General features: G+C 37.5%; 4 protein-coding genes across 5 annotated transcripts; 2 read left to right on the top strand and 2 right to left on the bottom strand.

Moving 5' to 3' along the window:
* The first annotated feature begins 630 nt into the window (after positions 1-630).
* Positions 631-3,192, top strand: LOC113749903. The gene is made up of 2 exons (XM_027293778.1): positions 631-2,611; positions 2,902-3,192. Exon 1 carries the CDS (start codon positions 1,169-1,171, stop codon positions 2,333-2,335), a length of 1,167 nt encoding a protein of 388 aa, XP_027149579.1. The 5' UTR covers positions 631-1,168; the 3' UTR covers positions 2,336-2,611; positions 2,902-3,192.
* Positions 3,193-7,179: 3,987 nt separating this feature from the next.
* On the top strand, positions 7,180-8,803 carry LOC113750070 (cilia- and flagella-associated protein 251). The gene is made up of 2 exons (XM_027293991.1): positions 7,180-7,324; positions 7,517-8,803. The coding sequence occupies exons 1-2, from the start codon at positions 7,180-7,182 to the stop codon at positions 8,632-8,634; spliced, it is 1,263 nt and encodes a 420-aa protein (XP_027149792.1). The 3' UTR covers positions 8,635-8,803.
* Positions 8,804-9,140: 337 nt separating this feature from the next.
* On the bottom strand, positions 9,141-11,837 carry LOC113749750. The gene is made up of 4 exons (XM_027293581.1): positions 11,546-11,837; positions 11,291-11,406; positions 10,457-10,855; positions 9,141-9,430 (listed from the first exon to the last, which is right to left on the bottom strand). Exons 1-4 carry the CDS (start codon positions 11,685-11,687, stop codon positions 9,368-9,370), a joined length of 720 nt encoding a protein of 239 aa, XP_027149382.1. The 5' UTR covers positions 11,688-11,837; the 3' UTR covers positions 9,141-9,367.
* A 3,352-nt stretch (positions 11,838-15,189) lies between these two features.
* LOC113750244 (G-box-binding factor 4-like) lies at positions 15,190-21,649 on the bottom strand. Of its 2 annotated transcripts, XR_003464650.1 has the most exons (5): positions 20,646-21,649; positions 20,464-20,535; positions 19,510-19,706; positions 18,661-18,690; positions 15,614-15,673 (listed from the first exon to the last, which is right to left on the bottom strand). XR_003464650.1 is itself a non-coding variant. In XM_027294240.1 (4 exons), the coding sequence occupies exons 1-4, from the start codon at positions 21,375-21,377 to the stop codon at positions 15,593-15,595; spliced, it is 915 nt and encodes a 304-aa protein (XP_027150041.1). In that variant the 5' UTR covers positions 21,378-21,649; the 3' UTR covers positions 15,190-15,592. The 2 variants fall into 2 exon arrangements, 1 of the variants encoding a protein (XP_027150041.1); XM_027294240.1 differs by lacking the exon at positions 19,510-19,706 and having other exon boundaries at positions 15,190-15,673.
* Positions 21,650-21,879: the final 230 nt, after the last annotated feature.

Here is a 21,879-nt window from a genome sequence, read left to right as displayed (position 1 = left end):
TGTATGAATTACGTGATGAATTTGTGATAACAAGTGGTCGGAACTAAATTTTATTGACTCAATTTTACAGCACGCGTACAATTATTATTTTAAAAGTAAGAAATAAAAAAATTTATTTGATGAAATATAAAAAACGTTTTGAACAATTTTTCTAAAAGGAAAAGATAAAGGTAAACGGTTCGTAAACCCCCTAACAGTGGAAACGGTCAATTTCCCAAAAGCAAGACGAACAGCAATCTTACCACAGCGTACTACTCCAGTACTGACGCTGACGCAACCCATTCAATATGTACCGTACGATGAACCCCAAAAGTTACATCAGCGGTCCAAATTGAATATCATAGATTCCATCAGAATTTCTGTTTGTGGGCCCAGCTTATGTCATGCGTGTTCATTTTGTGTGTGAGTCGTGTTTAAGAGCCCGCTGGCCCACACGCGCTGTCCGGAACTTAACCTCTGCACTTTTTACTCCCTAAAAACCTCAATTACCTACTTTTTATGGTAATTAATCTTAAAATCATCATTAAACATTAAAAAACCTTAATTACCTCAATTTCTATCAACTTTTCATTTCCAACCATATTACGCGGTCCAAAATTCCAAATCAACCCAATATAAGACTCTCCTTCCTTGTAGGGTTCCAAGCATCAGCCTTTCTTTTCTCTGTCTACAATCACTCTCCTGAGCCTCTCATCACCATTTCTCTCTCAAGATTGCTTTTTTAGCCTCTGTTTTTGTTGTGGGATTTGGCTTGTTACTCTTTTGCAGTAGTGGGTTCTTCAAACTCTTGCTTCTTCTGGGCACCTTTTTGCATTTTGATCCAAATTCTTGAAATTTTAGGCTGTTTACCACCTGGGTTTTTGTGGGTTGGCCTTTAGATTTTCGTTTGCAAGTTCGGATTTTGTTGGGGTACATTGATAAAGAAGCAATCTTTTTTTGAAAATTTCCAGCTGAAATTTTTTGAAATTTGTGGTGATCACTTCTGGATTTTGATTAAGTTATTTTCGGTGTGTTTTCCATCTGGATTTTGGTGGGTTGGCCTTAGTTTCTGGTAAAAAAGCAATCTTAGAGAATTTCTCCCCTAGAATTTGTTGCTGAAAATCAGGGCCATTTTCAGGATTTTCTTGAAATTGGCAATTAGTTTTGAGTGTTTGATGTGAGGTAAGAAATGCCAGCAACAGATTACCAAGGGGCAGCGTCTTCTTTTGCAAATTTTGGGCGTTCAATTTTGAGTATTCGCAGGGATCAGGTCCATTCAATGGATTCCTCTCATGAGGCCACAAGCCAAGAACTTGAGCTTGAGGCCTTCCAGAAGCTAGTGGCTGAAAGGTTCAATGATCTACTGGCTGCAGATTCCAGTGAGCTGCTCTCTATTCCATGGATTCGTAAGCTTTTAGATGTTTTTCTGTCTTGCCAAGATGATTTCAGAGTTATACTTTTTAATAATAGGGCTTACTTTAATAGAGCCCCAATGGATCGTCACATTTCTGAGTTTTTTGAGAGGAGTGTTAAGGCTTTGGATGTTTGTAATGCTATTCGTGATGGTATTGAGCATATAAGATCATGGCAGAAGCAATTGGAAATTGTTTTATGTGCTTTGGATAATCATAAGAGCTTCGGGGAAGGCCATTTCCGACGTGCAAAAAAGGCTTTGATTGATTTGGCTATTGGTATGCTGGATGAGAAAGAGAGTAATACTACTCTTGGTCATAGAAATAGGTCTTTTGGGCGCCAAAATGCTCAGAAAGATCAGAGGTCATTAGGCCATTTTCGATCATTATCATGGAGCGTTTCGCGGACTTGGTCAGCAGCTAAGCAGCTACAAGCAATTGGGAACAATTTGGTTGCTCCAAGAGCTAATGAAGTCATGGCCACCAACGGATTGGTGGTGGCTGTTTTCACCATGAGCTATGTGCTATTGTTTGTAATGTGGGCTCTTGTTGCTGCCATTCCTTGCCAGGACCGAGGCCTCGGGACACATTTCTCTGTCACCAGGCAGTTTATTTGGGCTGTGCCTATACTGACCCTTCACGAGAGGATTGTGGAGGAGTCCAGGAAAAGGGACCGCCGAAATGCTTGTGGGTTGTTGAAGGAGATTCATGAGATTGAGAAATGCGCGAGGCATATGAATGAGTTGACTGATTCTGTTCAGTTCCCTTTGACGGATGAAAACGAGGCAGAAGTGAGGCAGCGAGTACAGAAGCTAGGACTTGTTTATGAAGCAGTAAAGGATGGACTGGACCCGCTGGAGCGCCAGGTTAGAGAAGTATTCCACAGGATTGTTCGCAGCAGAACCGAGGGTCTAGACACCATGGGTCGTGCTAATACTAATTAGTCATGGTTGATAGATTTATGTCTAAAGTTGCTTCTGGCAACAAATGTAGAGCTTGCAAATATGTTATGCAGTTTTGTTTTCCATAGATGAGAATGAGAATGAGAATGAAATGAGGCAATAGGCCAAGAATAATAAGGATCATAGAGGTAAAGCTTTGTATTTATCACAATATATTATATGTAAAGAAAATTAGGTGAGATTACTGGGCGTCATTGATGTTGTGCTGCATCTTGTGTTGGCTTTCTACAATCAAATTTCCAACTAGATTTGCTTCAGGTGATGACTCATTTTGTCTTCAAATTTTTGCCTTGAGTTACATACTAGCATAACAAGATTCAGTCACAGATTATTTCTTCATGTATAATAGGAGAAATCTTCTGGTCTTTGTGCTACCCATTAATAAGTAGTCTTTTGTATAATAGTAGATCATTCTGAAGGATCTTCAGATTATTGATAAGTATTTTAAGTTAATTGAGTTGTTTCTTCCTTTCTCTTTGAAGATTTGCCTGAAGCATTTTATGATATTTTCATCTCATTTAATAACCTCCTTTCATTTCCCTTTTTAGGCTTCTGTTATTCTCATAAAGTCTAATAGCGTGCAGAAGCTTCATCTCTGGTCAACAGTTACAATGGATTTGGTCAATATTTGGGGATTTCTTGATTGGATTTCTGACTTCCAATCCATTTGTGAATTTCCACTGTCAATTGTCCTCTTTGTCGTGCCATTAAAATAACTGCTTTGACTTGCTCAAAGTCACCAATGTTTTTATTCTTTCTTGCCCTTTCAGCTCTCAAACAGAAACCTCCCTCCTGGACACTTGATTGCCTTGTTGGATTTGAAGCACAATGATCATCTAGAGTTGCTCTTGTAGGTATATATTTGCTTCCGTCAAAAGTGATTCTGCTCTTTACTGACTAATTATGGCAAATACCACTAGAGTTTATGGTACAATTCACTCAGTTAGAGTTTAATTTGAGCATGTTTCACTTGCATGTACTTTGTTATTTGTTCTTGGATGTCTTTTCAGTTACAGTGTGTACAAGGATGTGACTTGTGGCTTTCAACCGCAATTGAAGAGTTAACATACCCCTTCCAAAAAAAAAGAAAAAGTTACTAATATACTAGTGTTTGTTCAAAATCCCAGCTGTTTTGGTCGCCCCTGCCCATTTTAATATTGTAAACCATGTATATTCTCTGTAACAGGAAAGGGTGACATCAGGTAAGTCTGCTAAGATTTTAATATTCTTAGTATTAGTTTCTTACCTCCCCATATTTTTATATGCAGGGTCTACACTCACATCAATGCCACTCTGTAATTTTCACCACTGTAATTTAAGGAAGGGCTGACTGCCAGAAACTTTGAATATGTGATTTTCCATGGAGAATTTGAAACACTGAACAATTTAGTTGACCATGCCTAGAGTCTTCTTGTCATAGTTTTACTGCAGCTCTAACTTTTAGAGCATGCATAATATCGTTGACTGTTTCTACAACATCTGGCAATTACGAACTAGGGATGTCTAGTTAAATGTCCATGTTGGTATTGCTGTGTTACTACTAGATTGTTGTCCGTCCATGCTGAAAAGATATTTTATCAGTTATCCCATGTGTAAAAAGCTTGTTTCTTGCTGTTTGATGGTTCCTTCTAACTACTGCTGATCTTTTGCCATTGTTTATGTAGTTGGTCTTCTTTCTTGTTTGACTGACTTTTTCACTTTTGAAGTTTAATACATCCCCTTCTGCATCTCCAAAGTAATACTTGTAATTTAAGCAATCTTCTGTGTCATAGAAAGTTTGCAGGTGCCGCCAATGATCTTAAAATAGAAGGGGGTTAAGGAAAGAGGTTACTTGCAAGTTAAAACAACTGTGAGGAAACTAACATCATCTTTGAGGTTTCACAATACAACATAAAAGAAAGCTGCTATTACCAAACAATGAGATCTTGTTTATAATTGAGGACTATTACTCTAGGAAAACCAGGTCTGAATTCGGTCATGTTCAATTCATCAAGGAGAAATTTCCTTCTCACGTTAGTCTATAATCATTATTGAGATCTCTCTTGTAGATTGCATTTCTACAACAACCCTCTTCATAATAGGCGCAATTTTCTTTCTGCTGATAAGTCACTATCCTGCCTTCAAATTTTCTGGGGCGGCGGCATAGTTGGCAATTGTATCAACATTTCCATAAATATGACTTGTTTCTTCTTGTACTCGTCACCAGAGAAAATTGAGAGGCCACAAAGAACAAAGGGTCCTCCTTGGAGGAATCTACCACAGTTGTTGTGACTTGATATATACATATATATGTGGTGCTTTAATTGCTAAAAGTTGTTGGTTGGGTTGGAAATTCTGGCATGATCTGATAAGGTGCTTCATTGTAACATGACTGTGAAGTTTAAGGGATTGATGTTACATGAGAATCTCTAATTTCATATTGTTACCAATCTGTTGCAAGCTAATGTATAACTTACCTTTCATGTAGGGCATGTATGTTCTTGGTGTTCATCCATCAATTCCCTTGTACTCGTTACATTTGGAAAATTGAGATGCCAGCCTTTTGATTTGAAGGAGCTTTGTGTACTAAATCAGTCTTAGCTGGCTAAATTGAAGCATTTAGTATGTTGTGGAATGAATAGAAGAAAACGTCTGTCTCTTGCACAACCCGCTGCAAGAAGACGACAAAAATGGGCTTTTTCCCTTTGGGGTGACTGTTGTTGGCAACAATTTTGGGCATTATGAGAGCGTTTGACATTTTTTTTTTTAAGAGAAATTCTTTGAATTTCGGATGCAATGCAAAATGTAATTAGATTGCAACAGATTACACCTTTACGCAAAGTAATTAAATTCACACAACTACCTAATTGGTTTTTATCGTTCTCTCCATCTTTGGGATCAATTAGGCTCTGTTTGGCATTTACCTAGTTTTTCTTTTACAAGTTTTTTAACAACTTTAGCTATAATATCAAAAAACTTCTCAAAAATATCAAGAAAGCCTGCTACTATCCGCGCCGATTGCCGGCAAAGGTTCTGGCATCGGTGGTCGGCGAGTGGTGAGGTGAGGGAGGAGAGGAAAGAAAAGGAAAAAGAAAAAAGAAAGAAAAAAAGTTTTGCATTTAAAATTTTTTTTTTTTACAAATTATAAAGTAAGTTAGAGTAAATTTTAGACAAACACCAAAAAAGTGTTATTTTTATTATTTGACAATGATAAAAGCGATATGTAAAAGTTTTCTTATAAAAGATAGTGAGTTGCAATCTTAGAAAGTGCTGCTTCCCAGTTTTTCCAACCGAACTTTGGTTGGAAAGAATTAAATGGATGACAGTTCTTGGGCCTGCCTAACAGCCATGGCTCAGATGAGAGTCAAATGGTGGCCCTCTTACAATTTTCCAGCTGTGAAATGGTTATGATTGATATATCCATGGACCATGGAAATCAGCAAATGGCCCCAACTGCATTCATTTGCATTCAGCATTTCACCTTTTTGGAATTAGGGAAGTGGGCCTGGAAATTAATAATAGCGAAGCTGATGTTCATATGTCCATGTCAAAATTAATCCAATTTTCTAGCAGGACTTTAATAAAATTTAAAATGCTTCAAATTTTTTATGTTTTACCACCAAAAACCGAGGCAGCATTGTAGCAAGGGTTTATTTAGAGTAAATCGTACGTCAATTGACAGTGTATATACTATGACGTCTGGATGCATGATACATATTCAAAATTTATATTCCAAGTTTAAATTTATATTAGGTATTAATGTATATACGGTGAGCGTATAAAAGATTAATTCTTGTTTTTAATACTACTCTAGTTAATTTATTCGATATTATAATCTAGACTACATTAACATAAGAGAACTATTTTAAAGTAGAGGAGTACTAATTTGCAGCATAATCCCCTGTATCCTTCGTAATAAAGATCACCATACTTTTGTGTTTTGCTGGATAAAATTAGGTTACCATCTAATTTTTTTTCTTGATCTTCAATTGATTATCTAGGCTCAATCGACATCTAAAGCACAAAAACTAGACTCGTTGAATTAGCTAACAACTTTTAAATTTATGAGGTTACACGTTTAGTAGTTTCCTTGAGACTTTTAAGTAATTCTAGTTATTTAATAGCTCTATTTTACCATCTAACCTTATATTAATTGAAAATACAAAGTAGAAGCAAATTGAGTTTCAATTTTATAATAGTACTTTTGAAGACAATTAAAAAGGGTGTTGAACATTCAAGTTGATTTTTTGAGACTAATGAAGAGCAATTAGTTTGTCATTTACTACTGTTACTTTCTTACACAGTCTAGAATTATCTTTTGATTTACTGATGTCATTTAGTTGTTAGTTGGTATTAATTGTGAGGGGTGTATATATAATTGTATCTAATATGAGCAAGAAGACAATAAGAGAAGTTGTTTTCTTGTTGAATACAGTTCATTCTTAGTTATCTTTTTCAGAGTTTATTACTGGTTCTGGGCTGGTGTATTCTGTTATACACCATTTTTCTACAAAAGGGTTATGAGCGTTCAATAGTAAAATGAGAAATCAAAAGAAGCATAACGAAATGTAATCTTCAACCTGTTTATTTTATTGTTGGAAAGTGAAATGAATTGGAAAAATCCAAGTGTAAGAACATTACTTCCCAAGGAGGCTGTGCGATCAAGCATCCCAAGCAAGCAATCGACTTTTTAAATGTTGAAAGCCGTCCATGTCCATAATAACACACCAGATGAAGCAAAGCACATATACTTTACTAACAAAGTTGAGTTTTGCCATGTGAATTATGGTACATGTTTATATAGGTGCATGTATATGGGCTTAGCATTATTTTTCAAGTAGCCAAAAATGGATCTTGAATTGGGACTTACGCTTAGAAGAGTTGCAGATGAATTTTGCTCAGCTGATTTTCAATTTTCCAAGGATCGTACTGGTCCTGTTTTCATTTCTACAGAAACAGAGAGTCTGTTCTTCCTCACTGCCCATCTCAAAGGTATGCTCATTTCTTCCTCATTTGCATCTCTTTTTTTCTTCAGGATGTTGAATTTAAGAGAATTAGTCTCGAGCCTAATCCTCATTATTTATTTCGACTAGACTAATAAGGTCTCATCTGTACATTTTGACATTTTTCACTTGGTGATTTTGGATTGTATCATTATGTTAAAATATGTTTTGAAAATTTCAGGGCATAGGAAACAGAATATTAAGATTGAGATCAATGAGGATGGGACTCGAATAATAATAAGTGGGGAAATGGCAATTCAGGAGACTGTAATGGTGGAATGGAGATTGTACAGAAAAGAAACAGAAATTAGGAGATTCAGGAAGGCTTTCAAGATCCCTGATGGAGTGATCTTGGATAAAATCAAAGCAAAGTATAATGAGGATGAATGCATATTGACTATTTCAATGCCAAAGAAAGATAAGGGAATTCGAGGGTTCAACATTGAGGAGGTGCAGGAACAGGAGCTTGCTAGAGAGGGCTCAGAAACTTTGGAGATAGTGCCTGATGAGGTCCCTAAACAAGAAAACGAGATGCAAGAAAAAGATCAAGGAGCAGAGGCAGAACATGCCGAGGGAAGTGGCTTAGCAGAAGAAGAGTATTCAGGAGTTCCTGAAATTGCAACCAGTGAAGAACCTAAAGAATTAGCAGAAGAAGAATATTCAGAAGTTCCTGAAATTGCAACCAGTGAAGAACCTAAAGAAGCTGGCTTCGATGTTGCACCGCCTGAAGAAACTCAGGTGGCGGAGGTTCATGATATGAAGAAAGAGGAAATGAAAGAACATCAACTAGACCAGAATGAAAGGCTGAAGAAGCCGTCAGAAGATCATGAAGGAACAGTTGAAGAAGCGAAAAGTTCTCCAGATGTGGCGAATGGAGAAGAAAGTGGTAAATCCCCTGCAAGCCATCTCACCACGGGCGAAACATCTCAAAGGGAAAGTGTGATGCAGGCGCAAGAGTTGGAAAAGGAAGAAAAAAGCCAAGGTATTGAAGGAGATATGGAAAGAAAACATGAACAGCCTGAGCCTTTGACTGAAGTCATCGACCAAAATCACCATAAACGTGATCAAGTTGATGGAAAAGAAAGTGGCACTCAAGAAGAAGAAGAAGAAGAAGAATCCGCTTTAGTTAAACCTCCTGATAAGGTTCAAGAAGATAGGCAATCAAGGATTGAGAAGCACAGGGGAAGATGCAAAATGTGTGCTCCTATTCTTGCAGGATCTGCCTTACTGTTGTCCCTTGTAGTGTTTGTCATTCAATTCATAAGAAAAAAAAGCCATCAAGGGAAAAAGAAAGAATAGCCAACGCCATTGTAGCAATTATATACTCTGCGCAGCAACTATATAGAATGATAGCTTTGTCATAGGAGCTGACTGGTTAAATTCCACTTAATCCTGAAAACCATTTACACATACATTTGTTGATGATGGAACGCTAGGGATTAAATACCTCATCCAAGCAATAAAGTGTCCATTAAATCGTCATGCAGTCCCATGGGATTATTGAGCATTGACATAGTCTTCAAGTTCTTGAGTTTTGATTTGCTCATTGACCTCATTATTCTTGATCCATCCAGGCTTTTTTATGTTGATGGATTCTAATTCAATTAATTCCAGCATTCCCTGTTTCTTATCTCTATGTGGTTACTTGAGCAGGTGTTCTCTCTCTTCCATACGTCTGTAATTATATGTTTCATTGCTATCCAATCATTTGTGTGCTTTCTTGCTGTCACTAGCTAACCAAGAGTCAAATACTCGGTGAAAAGCACTCAAAAGAAGAAGATAAGTTAAGACGAAACCTATAAAAATGACAATGAAGCAATGGATTGGTGGCCAAAGCTAAAGATTAAAGAACAAAGTGCTAATGATTCTAAAGTAGGGTCAAAAGATAGCAATATTACATGGTATGATTATCGCCCTTAAAGCTACTTTAAATTTAAAGCTACAGTTCCCACTGCATTTAAGCCCAACTCATTTTTTCCCTTTTGAATTTACATTCTCACCATCATTCTCTCACTCAGTGCCTTTCTTAATTTCATAGCAGCATCAGTAAAATGATACAGCACAAAGCTCTTGGAACTGCTAGTACCCTAACCACCTGCATTATCATCAAGCAAAAGGGTTTCAATCAGGAAAACAATCATAAAGCTGCAAAATGCAATGATCATGAAGTCACCAAAAAGGAAAAAAAAAATCTCAAAAATCTCACTTTGGTGTAATTTGGCATGCAAGAGACAAAAATTAACCTACTTATAATTATAATGTTTGATATCCCATTATTCATCACATCTAAAATCACGAAATTGGTCACATTTAAAATTTTTCTTTTGCCTGGTGAATTATGATGCACAGCCTAAACATCACAATACAGATTGAAGAAGGTTATGAAGATATATGGATTTCTTTTTCTCGCTCTCTCCTTTTTTTTTAATTTTCTTTATCTTTCTCTCCTTTTTGGTCTACTTAAGGATATCAGAATGGGAAGAATTGCACGTGAAGCGTTCTTTTGGGCAAAATTCTTTCTGCACATCTAAAAGTTGGCTCCATCTGGCAGTTTGAACCCAATACTTTGCCTGAAATATTGCATCCCTAAGTTTTTGTTTTCTCCTTCATATTTACTTTTGCGCACAATGGCAGAAATACATAGAAACTCTAATGCAATTGGTCACATAAGCTACATGGGTGACATTACATTCATAGCATAGTAAATCTATAAATCACCGGATGAAAAATGTTTAACAGCTCTATTCACTGGTCAAAACTTGGGTTCGTCCGGTCTTCAAAGATCCAATGGCTCAGATTGTGGTGAATCTTTGAAGACGGGTCTATCCAGGTGTGCAATTTATTAGTCTTTCAATTGCCAATCATGCAACTTCCATTCCAATTTTCTTTTCCCAAATCATGACAAGAATTTAATTAATACTAGAAACAAATGATCCAAAGTTTATAGACATTAACATGCTGAATAAGTAAACTTCACAGGTATACCTCAAGTAGCTTATTCCTGCTTAACGATTTAAGCCAACCGAAACAAGATTTTGTACTTTCTGACTATTCATTAGAAAAAATAGCACTGCCACTATGCGATGAATATGCAACTAGGCAAACTAAAGGGCTTCTTTACCTTTCTTTCGTAGCTTCCAGAAACGGGGAAAGGCCGAATTGTAGCAGTATCGACTTCGCCAGTCGGTAGAGGTACAGCAGGATTGCTATTGATAAACGGAATTCCACTTTTATCAGGCACCATGGGGCTGGTGGCAGGAAACATTTCACTTGGTGCAGGACTAGGTGAAGTGACATCTCTAGGCCTAAAAGGCCAAGGAAATGCTGGAGAAGACGCCACGACGCCACCAGAACTTCGGGGTGGCGCCGCCATTGGGGACAGATCAGGTGGTGATGAGGCCTGATTTACAGGCGGGGCTGACAAAGTGACCTGAACAGCAAATTTTTGGCCTTCTTGACATGCTTTGTTAGAGCCATTGTTGAATGAGAAGTAGAAGAAACCTTTTCTTGAAGGGTGCCACTAAATTTCACAAGAAAACAAGAAAATTGTTAGTAATATTTTACATCCATTCTTGAATAAAACATGCACAGTAAGAAAATTTACTGACAAACTCGTTTCATGGGTTCACTTTTTAGTGAGTAAACCACTATTTTTTTTTTTTAAAAAAAAAGAAGATGGTAATAATAAGCAAGTAATAGAGCTAGTTTGCATCCATTCTTGAATTAGACGCTCATGCCAGAAAAGGTACCATCAAATTGAAAACGTGGTGCCATTTTTTAGTTAGTAGCAGTACATTTCTTTAAGAAGATGGAATTAGTAATCAGCAAAGTACATGGAGAATATCGGTCCAGCTTATAACTAAATTACAGTAATACACCCCGTTTATTTCTCCAAGAACTCTAAAGTAACATCTTGCACGAAAATACACACATGCAGAAGGAAAGAGAGAATTACTGTGTAAGAAGTGGAATTGGATTTGGTGAGAAGAGTGGCTTGCTTGAAGTTGCAGAGACTGAAGGCTTCATGATTCTGGAAAATGTAGAGGTTGTAGTGATACTTGTGCTGAAAAACTGAAAATCAAGAAAGACAGACACCAAAGTTAATTTAATTTCGTGACAATGTTATATATATTATGATATTGGTAAATAAACAATTAATTAGAGTTTCTGAAGGAGGGATCATGCCATGTGATGACTACTTAGTACTTACTGACAGAGTCTCCAATTTGAACAGTAGGATTTCTCCATTCTGAGACACCATCAACTACAACTGTTGCCTGTTGAGCAATTTGGAAATGTAGAATCACAAAAACAAGACTGAAGAAAAAGCCCATCATGGATGGAGCTCCCATTTAGCTCTTACTATATTCTTGTCTTTGTGAATCAAGAAAATGGTCTGTTAAAAAAAAGTAGCCGGAGAAGTGTGTGTTTGTGCAGGTGCAGTATCACACTGTGTTGTGTGAGTGTGCTTGCTGGTGGACTGTGAAGTAGGGTGGAGGGGTTTTAAAGAGTTGTCAGCGGTGTTTGGCTTTTCACGGGAAGAGTTTGAATGGTGGGCACAATGTGGTACTGTGACATTGTAGAATGTGTAGCATTTGATAATAGCAATTAGAGTCATGTTTTTTACAGTAAAAGGTGGAATGATTTTGTCTGTGAATAAATTTTTTTGAAAACAGAATGCAAAGAACAGTGGGATTATGTGTGTGAAATTTTGGGTGGTGGTGATGAGTGATGATGGGGATTATTATTCTAAAATGATTAGGTTTGTGATTATCAATCTGCAAGAAATAATCTCTAATGTGCAACTTTAATACTGTTATGATTATTAAACTTTTGCTTTTTGGGTTTGTTGGGGATTCCAATCTTTTCTTTCTTTATTGACTCACTGGACATTCCTTTTGAGGTTTTGTTAATCTTCAATATATTTTTTCCTTTATGCAACGTCCTAAGTTTCTCTTATGCTAATGCTTGAAGGAATAAAATGTATGAAGAAGCATTCCAAGAATATGCAAATTAAGTATAATACCCAAAGAAACATCTCTAGAGACAAACTTCAGGCAGACAAGCCAAGGTTTCTACTGCCATTACTTCATGCATGATTTTGTTTGCCACTGGGGTCATGTTTTATATTTACCCGTGACATAATCTTAGATTTCTAGATCACTAATAGATCCATATACAAGCTTAAGTTTTTTATTTTTAAACAAATTATGAAAAAAATATTAGTATTATGTAGTTTGTTGGAAATCGTCCAAGACTAAGGTCTGTTTAGAAACTCATTTTTCTCCAAAAAAATTTACGTTTTTCGTGAATATATTTTTTAATCACCTTTTTATCTTATATACGTCAAATCGCTGTACTGCATTTTCCTTACAAAAACTTCAAAAAATAGCAATTCATATGCAAGCTTAAATTTTTATGTTTGCAAGGATTCAAGCAACCTATTGGTAAATCTCAACCTTTGAAATTGAGTTTTGTAATGAGTTTTGCCGAGGTAAATATTACGAATAAAGATAAGATTTCGGGTGCACTTCTGGTGCCCGAACAAGATTAATATGGGTATCAATGATTAGAATTTAGAAAATTTCTTGACTTCTGTTTACCAAATGGAATCTAGTCCCTGTATGCTCTTGACCACGAAAGGAAAAAGATTTTTTTTTCTTTTCTTTTTGCTTCTCTTTGTATAGATATTTAAGATTTTCTATTGAGCTGATGATATTTTAGAGTAAATTATGCGAGTCTCGAGTCTTGTGTATGACTAAGGAGACAAACACACTGATACCGACACTAACCAGGCTGATTAACCAGGCTCATCCCATATCCAAGGAATGTAGATCCATCATACCTTCTGCTTGAATGTAGATCCGTCATACCTTCTGCTTGTATCTGGTGATTCTTCAGACGAATTGTACCACAATCAGTCAGGGAATATCAACAGTTCACTGTTTGAAATCTTGTCCAGTAATGGCAGTCTCCCATCTTAATATGCTGCTGCAAAGTTGACAAGTGATGTCTACTTAAATCTTGGGTAAATCTGTTCAGGTAAAACTTTCCTTTTAATTCAGCTCTAAAATCGTAGTGGAACTTGTGAGCTGGAAAATGAGACCCCTTGGAATCATGGTTCAAAGTCGCGGTCACGGTCACGACTCGGACCGTTCCACATCTGTTTCGGTATATTGATTGTAGTTTCGACGAGACATAAATTTTTGAAATATTTAATATTCTAAAAATTGTAAAAAAATATAATAATTAAAAATTAGCAAAAATAATAAAAAATCGAGTTGACTCGAGATGACTTGGGATGACTCAGGACAACTCGGCTGTTTCTATCTATCTCGGAGACGTCTCAGTCGAGTTCTCCATGATTCGGCCAAAATCTCGGCGATTCATTATTTCGAAATCATCTCGTTCCGATATCGGACCGAGAAGCCCCGTTCCAGTGGTGTCTCGGCTGAGTCGTCTAGATTTTGGCCGAGTCTTTGAACCATGCTTGGAATCCATCTTCAAGACCATCTAGATGAAGATTCAATGGTTTTTGGGCCACAATCCTGCTGAATGAGTTCAATGAAAACAACCTAATTTCAGATTTCACAAGCGAGCAGCAAAATCAGAAGTGCAATACTCTTATCTCCTCGGGTAAGCTGTCCAATTAAGAAAATGAAAAAACCCCTTAGGTCAGAGGGTTTTTAGTACTGCTAGACTGAAATCCTTCTTATGAAATGCTGGACCACGACTTCCTAACTGCATGACCCCTAACACCAAAAGAATAGAAATTTCCCCTTTATAAACCAAGACAAGGACTAGAGGACAAAAATTGTGGCCAGAGGAGTGAGGAGAGGACTTCGAAATGTCCATTTCTACAGGGCTCGGTTTACAATTTCTCATTAACTAATGAAAAACGGATAGATTATCATCGGAAAGGCTTCGTACTTTGAGGAAGCTCAGTAAGCTAACAAATTAGTAGTAAATACAGCAGAGTTCAAATCAATGCAAAGATATTCAGACCCTTAAGAGAAGAGAAAGTTAAATGTAACACAAAGAACCCACATAATTGGCTGGAGAGAAAGTGACCACATTTCAGTATGCGAATAATGTAGGGTTATACACAAACAAGCATGAAAGAAAGACAAGGTCATAATTCTGGGAAGTTGTATCAAGCAGGCATTTGTCAACTTTTACCTACGGTAGCCAAGAGGTTGTACACAAACGAGCATGAAGGAAAGACAAGGCCACCGTTTTAGGAAGTTGTATCAAGCTAGCATTTGTCAAATTTCACCACAGCAGCTTATAAGTTGTCGTTTCCATCCTCGAATTCTTCCGCCCAGCTTTCATGAATTGGCAGCAAATATAGATAGAAGACACATAGTTCACATGAAGAAAAATTACATACATGGTATCAATTTCGGTCTGAAATGGATCCAACCAACATCTCCACTTGCTATATTGATGATTCCCAGCTCATAATTTCAAACCTCAATCAAGTAGAGCAACTCATGCACTGGTCAGCAAGAAACAATCAAGAACAATCGCTTTCCTTGGGGACCCAGGAACAGAAACTTTTCTTGGTGCAAATGGAATTTTACAGAAGAAGTGATATCCTCCTGCTTTTAGTCCTCAGATCGAAGGGACATGCGTACACGGATCAGAGGCAACAGAAATGCCTTTACGGGCTGCGCCGTGCATTTATTTCCCCAGATGCTTCAGATTGTGAGCGCCTAGCACTAAATCTTAGCATGTCAACAGTGCAAATTGAATGCATTTTCTAGTTAAAAAGTAACAATTCCCTTCGAGTTCTGGCATGCTAAAGGAAGAAAGTCCGTACAACTTAAAATAATCTATCTACTTGATTAAAAGTGTAACCGAACGTTTCAATGACAGACTTCATTAGGACATAATAATTTTATATATTTCCCTTGACATTAGCAACTTGGGGAACTACAGCTTTGCATTGCGTAACTAAGTACATAGAGCGAACGAACCTGTCTCTGTTGACGTTTGCCATTCCAACTATCTATTACAGATCCTAGATTTGGTAAGAGATTGGAACCCATTAGAGTATAAGCCATTTCAATTTACAGCAAGAATCACTTAATCTCTCAAAGGGCTAGAGAAAACACTCAAGATTAACCAGTAACCCTTCCACTGGACTGAAGCTCAACTAAGAATACTTATCCACAATCAATGACCACAACTGGATCTTGCAACCAATGCTAAGATACGTTCAATTTCCTTTTCACATCAAGTGCATAACAGAAAGTCACCATTCCATAGACCGAACTCTCCGCAGAATGCGTGCTGGTCTTCGCTTCTCCACAACAGGGATCACTTTCTCCTTTAGCTGTATCAAAAATAAATTACCCAGTCAGTATCTGAAGATTTTCTTGCCATATACCATTCTAGCCTTGGCTGATCTACTCCTTCATCTTAGGGATAAATAAAGCACTTAGCAGTGAGTTCATTTCCATGGTGAAATTAAATTAGTTATCAACTAAAAAACTCAGCAAGCATGTCATCCTTCAGAGATCATGTTCATTACGTTATTCTTCCATGTGGCTATTCATCAAAGGATCTTAGAGCAATTTTTCAGGTCCTACTACTCTATATATGTATTGTTGACAAAAGCTTATTCTTTTCCCCCTTCACACATAGCAGGTAACAAATCTTGCATTTGGAATGAAGTAAAAACCAGAGGAACACAACAAGGACCACCTATTTCCGCTGCATTTGTCCTCAATCCATCAACCTATTCATCTATCTCAGTCCATCATGGAACAGGATAGCTTAAGGAACCTCCTAAGAGCCTTAAATGCCCAACAAGAGTTATTATATAAGAATAGTTCTAACACTGCTTGTTTCAATGTAGATTCTGGTCGACCCAGCCTATTTGTTCACTACGGTGCAAGCATCCTTATCAATCTACTCTAAATGGGCCAGTCATCTTGTATTCATATGCTCAAAAAAAAAAAAAACTCAAAAATGTTCATGATGTGGGAAGAAGAGTATTATTTTATCAAATGTGGACTAAGAAGCATGGACACAGTACAGCATATGAATACAACATGACATAGACAAAACCAAGAAATAATTATCCTGAAACCAAAGAAATTATATGCAGACATCGAATAAAATCTTCTACGAGTATGTACACGATTAATGCTAATTTCCAATTGTATCTATATATTCTAGGTGTGTATAATATTTGAATAACCAAAACTTGTGACTTCTAGAAATACTTATGGTCAAAGGGATAATAGCATTTTCTGTATCTTTTAGCCTCACATTTTTCATGGTCAAAGCCTGATTCATACAATTTATAGGCAAGTTTCTCTGATTATGTCAAAATATTAAAGACATCTTCACAACTCTTTATCACCAATCGCTGTAAATGATATATTCTATACTACTTTACATGTTTGTAGCTCATGTTAATCTATGTTAAAAGATAGAGTCACTTGCTACACCTCAATAATGCTTAAGATATTTGGTCAAGAAGTGTTTATTGTTTTCTTTATTTTTTTTCACCCCAATCTTTTACACGGTCAAAAAAGTGTTGCACATGTCCAAGAATGTCAAATGTGTGACGCATCCAGCAAAGGCATGTTCTTATCCTCGATGTATCAGTTAGACAGATGCAATCAAGTTGGGCTGAAACTCTATTTGGCTTTCAAAAATAGATTTCCAAATTTGACCGACTTGATCCATTTTGTTGAGTCTGCTTAAGTTCGAACGCAATAAGCATTCCAGACTTTCAACCTACCTTCAATTTCACTGAACAAATGCAGAAATATTAAACAAAATTCCACATACTCGATTACCTGACGACTATCAAATTACAGATTTTTGACCAGATACCACTGTAAAAAGAATAGTACAGGTTCCCCACATCTTGGTTAGCAGAGCCATTCACAAGATTTATCATTAGGAGGAAAAAAAAGAAGAGCAAAGGAAGATAAACTCAAGATATGGCCGGAAGGTTGTGACATTGATGGTACAATAATGGCTTCTTATCTTCTACTCCTTGAAAATCATGATAGAGAAAACGGCGAGGTGGTTGTGTGAGTCAACCCCACTGGTCAACTTTTTGCAAACCATGAGTAATTACTATAGCGAGGGAGGTTGCCAGCAGATATTACAAACTGCCAGCAGATATTAAAAAATTAAGGGAGAGAAGAAATGGGATAAGCGAAAGAAGTGGGGTGGAGGGTAAAAGACAGATAAAAAAGAGGGAGTGCGAAGCTGAAGTGGTTTAAGATAGTGTTGAAGGTCTTACCCCCCTTGCCACAAGTGCTTAAGGTAACTTTTTTTTTTCGTGCCTAAGTTAAATTGTAAATAATAGGTATTTCACATATATTCAGCATATACAGGAACAGAGACAGTTAAGGTAGTAGACCCTGCTCTAATGGCTCAAGCTCCAACGTCAAATAAATCGAGCATTGCAGAATAACCCAAGTCAAGCAATGAGCTGCTTCCCAGCAGCTCAGCTAGGTTGGTCCAGCCATGGGTGCTTACCATTTTTGTAAAGAAGATGAAAAAACCTATAACATTCAATGCTTTGCTCCCATCTCCACCCCCCCCCCTTTCCCAAAAAGGAAAACCAAAAAAAAGTCCCAAGAATAATAAACATTACAGAAAGAGGACATCCCCCTTAACATTTATATATGGTCAAGAACTGAATAGGTTACTCGTGAAAAGTAAAATGAAGTGACACAATCGATATCCAAATCCAAGACAAGCTTGGAAGTAAAACAGGCTAAACAGACTTTAGCCCTCAAAGTCTGCATCTACAGATCCTATTGAACACCAATATTAGTGTTCTTCCATCATTTTCCCACCATGTCAAAACTACAATTCAGCCTTGCTTTTACACCATCCGGAAGGGGGAGACACATACACATTTCCTATCAGGGAATGATTAATCAACCTCCTAACTCTCAAAAATGGTTTACAAAGTTATTGACTCTTTATCCACCATCAGTCTGTGATTGCAGCCTCTGAGTACTCTAGCCTAGGAGTAAGATATTTACAGGAGATCTCTTCATAACTACCTACCACAAAATTAAGCAGATTATTTGAAGATGTATGAGGCCGGTAAAGTCAAGTTGCCTCTCAAGTATTAAAAGATCAAAGACTGGGATCTCTTGAAACTTAAGTGGCAAATGAGGTGAAAAGTTTGTTTTGCAGTCAAAGCAATCAACAAGAAGATGAACTCAATTCGGATCCATTCTACCTCAGTGAAACAGTTTATTCAACTCTAGCATGATAGCTTCATAACAATATTCTGTAGCAAAATAAAAAAAAAATGGATATAAGAGATAAGACTCATACCAGCTTGCATCTTTCCTTTGTTCTCTCAGCCTGCAAATTGAAATTTTCAGATAAATTATTTAGTCATTTTAAAAATTGATACAGCAGACTTCTAAGGAGAAGATTTTATATGCTCTACACCCATGGAATGCATACAGAGATAAAGAAGTACAAATATAGAAAACGAGAGAGAGAGAGGGAGAGGAGGAGAGAGAGGTGTATGAAAGAGAAATTAGATCACCAAGTTCTTAATCAGTTTCAAACCAATGTCTAACAGATGAAAGCAAAGAAGTCATTTGACCAGTTGATAAATAATTAAGTACTCACACTAAGAATTAACCAATGGCATGCAAATAATTAAATCTCATAGTTTCTTTATCCAAAAAAAATGGTCTTCTTCAGTTAAAAAAGGGTAAACAGTGCCAAGTTCACAAGCATGTTCGATTTAGAATAATAAAAAAGATTCACAAGGTAAATAAAAAATAATAATAATTACCAACAAATATTGATTAATTCAAAAAAGACATCCATTTTCCTTTGAGAAAACATATATTTTTTTTAAATACACAAAAAGTCATTTCGATTGCTCTAAAAGCAACCATACTATCAATGTGAACACCACTAATGAGTGAAGAAGTTTTAAATAATTAAGCACCCACCCACTCCTCCCCACAGAAAATATAAGTAAAACATACAAATTAAACAAAAGGGAAATTTTGAGACTCAACTCTAAAACTCTTTTATGGTACACAGATCATTCAAAACTGTAGATAATTGAAATTTGGAAAAAGATGGAAATGGAGAGTAAAAGTACATAATATTGGAGAAATATCTCATATAACATGAACTTAGCATGTTCCTACGCAGTACCTTTGTTGAAATCTGCAATTCTGCATCTCCCAACAGTGTGCTTCCACGAGGGCAATGTAAGCTCTACATAGGATTGTTATAACTAATAATTTCTAATTCCCTTTCCTAAAGGACAGAAACAGGAAAGTTACAGCGAGTGTCCCACTGGATCAGGAGCCTCCGCCACAGTCTAATGTGTTAAAAGATGGACACTGAACCTATGGCCACCACATTCTGACGTCATGAATAAAAGTCTAAGAAGAGTAATGTGAATTTGTTACAAAATGACGTCAAGAGAAGTAAGATGCAAAACGGCAACGTTGTAGGCTGCCATGGCTGTGTTGTATGACACCAATAGGAGTCCTGAGATATCTAGTCAAATTCACTGCAACAGGTAATATATACTACAATGGGAAGGAATTTTCGACAATGATACCTAACATTGATTATTAAGGTTGTCTGTTTCAGGAAGACAAATTATAGGACATCAATGAATTGCATAGATGACCAACTAGACACCTTAACGACCAATAAAGTTATCACATTCTCGAAGTGATCAGTCCATTCCATACTCCTTGTGCTTACCAGTGACAAGTAAAAATCACCAACATCTTCAGAGTCGACTCTTTAAAACAACTTTTGACTCCTACTATACATCTTTAAACACATAATTACTACAACAGCTGTTGCTTCTATCATTAAATGAGATAAATTGCTGGACTTGACTTTCTAAAAAGGTACCCTTGTAGAGTCCATGCAAAATTCTAAACACACAATCATGACTGATTTATCCACTTTCAATAAGCACCCTCTGTTTTTAGAAAAAATTCAACCCTATTATCCTTTCAACTCTATGCATTGATCATGGTGTCAAGAATAAACCCAAAATTACATTTTGTCATCAAAGCTTCAAACTGGAAAACAAAACACTTTGCCAAAGCCAAGCGAAATGCGACGGTAATAGCATTGCATTACCTTTTCTTTCAAGAGCTGCTCATTCTCTTCTTCCAGTCTCACTGCCATGGCCTCCAATTCAACTTGGTACGCCTGCAGCAACCAAAAACCATCATTGGTAACAGTATAGGCGCTAAAAAAATTCCCGAAATTCTCAACAATGAGAAAAGTATTCATCTTTGTTTTTTTTAAAGAAAAATCACCTGTTTTCGCTCCCTAGACCTGGCAGCCGACTCCCTATTCTTAATCATCCTCCTCTGCCTCTGCTGCGCTGCTTTATCCATTGGCTCCAATAAACTCGACGCTCTTCTCTTCCCTCTCCCTCCTCCTCCTCCTAGTCCTCCACTCCCCATCGTCTCCAAACCTCCTGCACTTGCATACCCCAGCCCTCCCCCACTTTCCACACTCCCCTGCCTCGACATATACGGACTATCAAAAGCAAACATTCCCCCACTCGTCCCCGCGACCGCAGCAGCCTCCACCTTCACCTCCCCCTCCACTCCTGCCGCCGCAGCAACAGCCGATTCCTCCACTGCTCCAGCCTTTACCAAAAAATCCTCCAATGTCATCATCTCATCCATTGCCTCCTCCTTAGGCTCCACTCTCCTCGCCGGCTCGCTCGCTGCCGTCTTCCCCGCCACAATCTCTCTCCACACATCATCCACCGTCTTCTTCCTCACCGGCGCCGGCGAGATGGGCGTGATCGCTCCCGAAGCATCCAAAAGCGTAATTTCCGCATTCAACAAAGTACTCTCAGTCGTCGTCGTCGTCGTCGCAGAAACAGCTGCCGCAGCATTTGGAGAGTTTTGATGATAATGATGATGATTGCGGAAATTATGGAAATCAGATTTGGAAAGCGAATTCCGACGGAGTTCGGAGTTATGAGATGAAGTCGCTGCCGAAGTTGAAGAAGCCATGAGCTTCGACGTCGCCATTTCTGTCAACGGAGTCACGAATTTCTAGGGTTTCTTCGATCGGAGGAATGGTAGTAGGACATAATAGTACGGAGATGGGAGGGCGATCATGTGAGTGATTATGAGTGCCAGTTAGTGTATGTGTGAGAGAGAGAGATAGAGTTGATGTGTGAATTTGTATGGTTTTAAGTGCGTGAGTGTGTTTTTTTCTAGGGTTTTGGGAAATTTTGATTATTGGTTAGATAGACCGGCTGATGATTGATTATTTGTTGTTGTCTGTACTTTTTTTTGTCGCCGGGAAATGACTCAGGATTTCTCGTTCTGGTCAAGCGGCCGTTAAATAAAAGTTAAAAGTTAGTTTACTTCCTGAACCATGCCTTCATTTGTACCCCATCATGTTGTATGATACCAGCTGAGCAATCCGGTTCGACTTTCAAATTTCGGTTCCAATCTCATCCTCTTGCGTATTAGTTAGACAAAACTAGTCGTACCAGTCTCTAAACTATTGTCATTGCACCATTTT

This window comes from Coffea eugenioides, chromosome 10 (genome assembly GCF_003713205.1).
Source record: "Coffea eugenioides isolate CCC68of chromosome 10, Ceug_1.0, whole genome shotgun sequence".
NCBI lineage: Eukaryota > Viridiplantae > Streptophyta > Magnoliopsida > Gentianales > Rubiaceae > Coffea > Coffea eugenioides.
The sequence above is the reverse complement of the archived record's forward strand: the minus strand, read 5'-3'. Positions and strand labels throughout refer to the sequence as shown.